This window comes from Limulus polyphemus, unplaced genomic scaffold (assembly GCF_000517525.1).
Source record: "Limulus polyphemus unplaced genomic scaffold, Limulus_polyphemus-2.1.2 Scaffold7478, whole genome shotgun sequence".
In the NCBI taxonomy this organism is placed as follows: Eukaryota; Metazoa; Arthropoda; class Merostomata; order Xiphosura; family Limulidae; genus Limulus; species Limulus polyphemus.
Window position 1 is genome coordinate 5,715 of NW_013673088.1, and position 7,672 is coordinate 13,386.

The following is a 7,672-nucleotide window of genomic DNA, read 5'->3' on the forward strand; positions in this document are numbered from 1 at the left end:
ATAACAAAATATCTGCAAAATAAATTGTAAAATACAACGATTAAACCAGCCACATTCTCTCTATCTGCATCCGTCCAAGTATTCCATCCTCAAAAATATTTAAATATGGAATAGGAAAACCCATTTGGTCTACAACTACTTCTGTTCCATCTATGATCACAAGACTTTCCTGGATCTCTCCAACTATATCATTACCTCTTCAAGTTCAAAAACATCACCCGATTAATGAGCCAGCATATTATGACAGAAAGGTACCGTGGGAGGCATATCAGGATCAGTTCAAAATACTTTTGAAAGTGAATAGATGAAATAGTGAATACGCTATGCATTATTTTTGCCAAATATAAAAACAAACCCGCCTAATGATAGAAACTGTTACAACTATATCCATATATTATGAATGGAATACAATATATAAAGCTTTAATATAACTTTCAGGAAACAACTCGAAGGGTGTAACAATCCTGGAATTTGTCAATAAGAACATTTAAACATAAAACACAGGATTGTTTGTAATTAAGCACAAAGCTACATAATGGACTATCAGAGCTCTGCTCAGCACAGGTATCGAAACCCGGTTTCTAGCGGTACAAGTCCGCAGACATATCGCTGTGCCACTGGGGGACACTAACAAGTTATTTCAGTAGTCCATACATGTATGTTTGTGATACCCTATGATTGAAATAACTAATATACTATTGTTGTACAGAGTTGTTTAAATTGGTAATATACGTTAACAATACGTACCTACTCTGCATGTAGATAATACAGTAATTTACTATAATAAATCATACATATTCATGCTAATTTAAGACTAGCTCTCAATGCAGTGTAACAACAGATTGATAGTTTGTTGACTTTTCATTGCAAGTTTGTGGATTTTATGTGAACAGCCATACAATGGTCCCCATACCCCCTCCCCCGTAGCGTTAGCATGGTTTGCATTCCGATTGTTCTTCGCACGATATGTGTTGGCTTTTGATCTCGCATATTAAAATTCTCTTTTCAAACATTCTGCGTACGAGCCTGATACATAACAGTTATCATCACAGATTCAATCAGACAATAACTACGTTTTAAAGGAAACAAAAATATTATCTTTCACTTGTTCCCCAGTGGGACAGCGTTAAGTTTCGGACTTACAACAACAAAATCTGTGGTTCGATTCCCTGCGGTGGACATAGCAGACGGCCCAGTGTGGCTTTGCTCTCAAACAAACGCACAATCTTTTCACTTTTTTGGCACTTGTATTTCCCCATCAAAGTTTTAGGATTGTGATTTCCAGAAGAAAATAAATGTAAAAAAAACAACAACAACTAAAATAACTGTTGCATTGCCAAGAAGTAGATAGAGGTATGAAAGATGTTGACATGTGCTTGTCGTCGGCAGCTTTGCATGGGTAATCAGGATGTGGGCTTTTAGTTGGCCTATAGAACGAAGATTGGAAAACTGCTTTCCTTTATGTGTATATGTGCGTGACTATGTATATCATCATAAACAGTGAAGTAATCGTAGTCTAGGACACGAAGTCCACAGTTGTCTCGTGTTGCGCGCACAAGTTTAGCGCGATCGCTACATTATAAAACTTCGTACGTTATTGGGTTAGAAATATGAGAGACAACTGTCATAATATCTAGATATGAGGCGACGTAGCGAACAGCAGCAAACCTTTAAACATGACATTTGCTTTGTCTGTTGTTTCGTCACAAACAAAGTTTGATAGCGACGTGCACCAAGAATAGAGGTTCCTACCAGATATATATGAGGCTGTTTGCCAGAGAGTATTGTTTGTCAGTTAAAACTAAACTATGCCCTTTTGGTTTACAGTACTTTCAAACTAGTGAACTATTCTTCCTAGCTGGTGTCACAAACACGTTTGTTGTATTTCTATAGTTCTAAGTTGATTTTAAACTTCCTTGTTGGTGTATGCAGCATGCAGTTTCCGGTTTTATGTGTTGATACGTGTACATAACGTGGCGACATCACCGGCTTGGTGGTATCCTACTCGTACAAGTACGCCACACGGTTCAAACTAGAATGGCGATGGCAACTTTCTCCGGGAACATCGAGAGATGGAAGAGGAAGAAAGCCGAGAGCCAGTACATGTTTCTTGGTGAGTTACTCATAGAACACCCATAGATAAGTTTCACATCTTTTGAAGCTACAATTATTCTGTATCTCTAAATGTTAATATAGAAAGGTTTACGTAACATAATTGACTGTATATCTAGACTGAGTAATGATGATATGTGTGTAATGAGATTTTACAGAAATATTATTTTTTTTTAAAACGTGTATTTAGTCACGATAAAGAACTTTCTATGACTTTCTTCAGTTCTTTTCCTGCGGAGAAAACCAAAACTAGGAGGACTCGAATCTCGGTTTTCACTTCTGAAAATAACTTCGTTGAACGATGTGCCACCTTTCAAAAATAAAGCTTAAACAAATTTATATTATTAGCAAAATCTGTTGCTACAAGTGAATGAAAATGACACAGTGGTGTTACAAAAAATTTTTGTTATTGTAGTAATTATAAAATAGTGTATTAGACACGTGAACTGTGTTTTTATGGACTTCTCTTGACGTGGCTTGGTCTGAATACGATAGTCGTTTCAAACAAAACGGTGAGTCCATCATCATCTTAAGAAGTTTTACGATAAATTCATCATCCTCTTCGAGAAGCTTTACGTGTTCCCCAGTGGCACAGCGGTAAGTCCCCGGACTTATAACGCCAAAACCCGGTTTTGATACCCCTTGTGGGCACAGCACAGATAGCCCATTGTGTTTAACTACAAACAAAACACACAAACTCTACGTTGAATTCAACATGGTTTCAACACCGGATCAAGAAGGAAGAAGTCTGTAGAGCACAGTCCGTATGCAAATGAATATTACTGTCTAAATCTCTTATCAAACTCTGTCACGTGTAAACAACTCACATTTCGGCTCATTTATTAAATATATTGAAATTAAGAGCGATCTATTCGCAGTTACCTGAAAAATTAATGATTGGAAGCTTTCAGTTGGTCAACACACACACATATATTGTCCTAGATTTTCCACTTACATGTGATTGAGGTAACAAGGTGGAGCATGACAGTATTCACTAGTTCCTATTGGATTTCATTTAGTGTTATGACATTATTCGTCTTATAAAGTTACACTTTATAACTTGTCACAAAATGGTTTATTTCAGGCGGACAAGTTAATTCCTTCTATCATGATATGCCTCCACCTGAGGATGATCTTCCCCCTCCGCCACCGCCTCCGCCACAGACAGCGCCGTACTCATCTTCCAACAGTTATTCTTTCCCTCCACCACCCACTGAAGAGTTACCTCCCCCCCTCTCACCCACGAGCTCAACGTATGCTACGCAGTCAACTTACGCAACGTTCCGGCCTCAGTCTCCAGCGGTAAGGACATTCACAGTGCAATTTAGTAATGTTTATGCTATTAAATTGAATACCATTTCTATTTTATGTAACTTTCTTGATTGAACATTTATTAACACAGGATCTCTCCCTCAACCAGAGGCGAAGTAGTGATTTTTGGTGGCAGGGCAAGGAACAAAAAATTCCAGTGATTGTTTCTTAGAGGTATTGCATACACTGTTTGAAATTCCGGAACTTGCTGTATCCAAATATACAATGATACTATTACTATCACTAGTGGCCTTGTCAGTACCAAACCTACTTTTGAGTGCCGCCACATCAACTTTGGGCTTGATAAACGGATTTGCCTCAACAAGGGCTGTGAAAAAGTCCATTGTGATCGCATCCACAGAAGTTCCACAGTTTGCAAGTCGAACATCTTGGAATCTTGAATGTAATCGAGAGAATAATTGTGATTCATGATGGCATGACGAAGAGTAGCTATGTTCCAGTCACGGTCAGTGGGGCTTGGAACTATCTCTTGAATACCTGTTGGGCTCTGGTCTAAAACAGATGCAACGAAGAAGAAGAATGACCGGCAGAACCCGTCGGTTACACAGGAAGTACTGCCATTAACTATGGGGTTTCTCCTGATGATGTGGCCAGTCATAACTCAGTTACTTTTTTTATCATTTGTATATTGTAATTGTCATACCTCATCGTATCCTACATTCTATGTAAGTTTCACCAAAAATTGGACCAATCCCGGATTTTTTACGTCCGATTCCTGCTACTGAGGTGTCTTTGGTTGAGGGAGAGATCCTGTGTCAATAATTATAGTTTTGTGTGTGTGGTTTATCCGAACTATTTTGAAAATCATAGTTCTTTCACTTTTTTACCTTCACAAAAATCGTGCTGGGGACCCAAAAATATAACTTGTTATATATTTATATGAGGTAAATTTATAAAGTATTTTGATTTTTCAGACTACATCATCATGACAGGAATGGAAAGTATGATATTTATATTACAGTTTCTATGTGTTGGTTGCAGTTTGAATGATACTCTTACTACAATATTGATAGATAATGATTTGTCACTAAGGTCTATTAGTGCTGGATATTTTTCCTCCGCTTCTCTTTTTACCACTAGAGTACGTGTCTGAATAACTATCCCCATGCAGAAACGGTTATGTAAAGTAATTTTAGGCCAAGTTTTTCAAATGGTCAAATTGTTTATGGTTTTTGGTTTTTCTTCATTAAATTATATATATTTCTTATTTTGCTTCAAAATATGTTTTAAAATATGCACGTCCATTAACAGGGCGGGGAGGCCGAGGAAGTTTTTCTTGGGGCCCTGGATAAAGCATTATGTATCTGGTCGATCAATACCGGAACATTTAAGAAAATAAAACATTAACATAATCTCATTCAGTCAGGCTTCCCAAACTGCTATGTAGCCTTTCACAAACCCAGTCATCGACACAGAAGCAGAGTTGAAACCATTTAAAAATTATCTGTGTTCCTTCATTGTCTAATACAGAATGGCAGTTGCTTAGCTCGCGGGGTATAGATGTTATTATCCCCGTGGATAAAACTTGTTGATGTTCAGTTGATAATGATTTACAATAAACATGTTTTATAACACTCTCAAGTAAAAAGTATGGATATGGTGATAAACAAGAAACCACTTATAATCAATGAAAAGTGCATGTTAAATAAAAACAATTGCCCTTTCTGAAAGCAGTTAATTTGTATAAAAAAAAAGCAAAATTAGATAATGGTTGTAAACTTTTACTCCTGCAATCACGTTCCATCGTGCGTGAAGATATATCCTATAGGTTTAATGTGCTTAGGGATAGTGTCCTTACAACATTACCTCGCACTCTGAATTGTGCCATACAGATTTTGCTAGGAAAGGGAACTTTAATTGATACAAGTAATGATTTTATCTAATTTATGTTTAGTTAATCTCACCTGTGGAACAGAAGTGACAAAAAACATATAGATTAATATAAGTTAATGTACATCTAGAAAAGCTTGGTTTGTTTACAATACTGCAGATCTTGGACCAGATGTGGTAGCCGTGCGTAGAACATTTATGAATAGGCTGGAGACGGCTTAAATGGGTAATGAAGAAAAACTTTAATATAAGTTTAACATGACAGCAAATGTACAACGTTTCGACAAGGTTTTGTCATCATCAGGTACCCATTTAAGCCGTCTCCAGCCATTATTAGTCTCAAAGTGGGCTCCTCGTCATCGAATTTATGAATAGGGTTTTAAGGGCACCCTTCCGACTGCGTCCAAATACTCTCTACAGCAAGGTGCCCTTAATATAAAAAATGAGCCACGCAAAGCTGCATTCCATATTGACCATACTAACTTTCTAAATTCTGACCTCATTTTGTTTGGTGTATGCAGGACACTGGTGTTCGTGAGTTGCACGTTGCCATGACATGGAGCGTTGTCAACAGTAGGTCTCGGGGATGGATTAGCTGTGCCATTTTTTCTTTATTATTGGTCACAAAGTTTCAGAGTACTTCTCTTTAGTGTTTGAACTGCTAAACACTGTATTCTACAGTGTTTACAACGATAATTCCCCAGAGTAATAAGATTGCACTTTGAATCTGTGAAGACGTTTATTACAGTATATGGTTCGGAGATGATCCAGTAACATCGCAAGTGTTTGAATATTGGTCATCCTTCTGGGATGTTTGAATTTATCAATATACCATACAGGCATGCAAAGATAACTGCCCACTTTATCGAGTGCCCATATAGAGAACGAGACTGAAGACACTGCCCTCAATCCAGAATATTGAGGTGCCCGTTACTGCAAGATTTATTTTGGTTACAAATAGTAGGAAAAAAAAAGAAAGAGACTGAAAAGGTCTGCCCTTAATGGCGCCGTACCTGTTGTTTCGAGGTGCCCATTAATCGAGGTTCTACTCTATCTTTTTCACCATGTTATTATTATTTTGTCCAACGTTAAGTTACATAAAGTATAATTATAATTAAAAACATATTTTCACCTGGAAACTGATTGCTAGTTGTTGTTGTAACATCATATTTTTAATTATTATATTTGTATCTATGATACAGCTACTAAGGTAATCTGCTGCCGTCACTTGTTTGAAACTACTGATCAAAGGGAATGCAATTAGTCAGCACCAACCTACGACCCATGCTAAGAAATTGACTGTAACTCTTATAACGTACCCACAGCTTAAAGTACCGGCTATATTTGCCCGTTTTTTATTACAAAAGATAAACAAACAAAAAATTACGGGGGGGGGGGGATAAGAAAAAGGCACAACATATCGTACTGATAATGAAACAAATGTACTCATGTTGGTCAAAATTTACTGCAAGTTTCTGTATTAGATTCACGCACGTACTCAGGGGGTGGGGTGGCCGAACCCCCTATTTTTATGATGTAAAAAAATGCTTATGTAGTTATAGCGCAACTGCTTCTGGTATTTAACGTTGTCGATGCTTGTGGGTTTTATATGAATAGTCACGTAATTGTTTAAGCTATATTTCATGCAGAATTACTTCCAGATTTAATCTCATAGTACCTATTTTTTACAAGTTTTCTAGGGAGGTGCATGCAGGCCTCCCACTGAACACTTTAAAAGTGTAAAAACCTTTATTGCGGTTTTTGTCGTTTATTTATTTTTGTTTTTGCTCAAAACATGTCAATTATTTTAAACCCTGTGTATGTTTGAAGATAAACGTTTACTTTAAATGAAAACAATGTTGGCAAATTATCGATATCGTAATCATATTACCATAAATAACCAATACAGATGCATGGAAATATAGTGATTTGTTTAGCACATTAGATGTGCGGTAATAATTCAGACATCATTATCAGTATTGTCAGAACTTGGATGTTGAAATATCTGTATAGAAACACAAGGTGATTGATTTCTTCTATAATATATATTATATTATATAATATTATACAATATATTATATAAATTATATGTTAATTGTATTTGATTCTACATTTTAGTTTGTGAAACGACAACTTGCTTTATGTGTTTAGAAAAGAAGATATAAAAGCTTTATTTTTGCAGTGGTCCACTGGGATGCTTGAGTTTAACTTTCTACTTGACTTTTATAAACAAAGTGAACATATTTCATCATGCCATACAACAAAGTCAGCTTATCAGTATTCATAAGTTGCTTTCATCGTATGATTTCGTAATGAATACTTGTGGATGCCTCCCAGTGGCACAGCGGTATGTCTTCGGACTTACAGCGCTAGAATCCGTGTTTCGATACCCGTGGTG

General features: G+C 36.7%; 1 protein-coding gene across 1 annotated transcript in view; it reads left to right on the top strand.

Moving 5' to 3' along the window:
• Nucleotides 1–1,528: 1,528 nt before the first annotated feature.
• The window catches only part of LOC106474648 (lipoma-preferred partner homolog), a 26,954-nt gene continuing 20,810 nt past the window's right edge, over nt 1,529–7,672 (top strand). The window contains exons 1-2 of the mRNA XM_013935339.2: nt 1,529–2,113; nt 3,197–3,414. Coding sequence (XP_013790793.1) covers nt 2,038–2,113; nt 3,197–3,414 — 294 coding nt within the window. The 5' untranslated portion in view covers nt 1,529–2,037. The remainder of the gene's footprint in view (nt 2,114–3,196; nt 3,415–7,672) is intronic.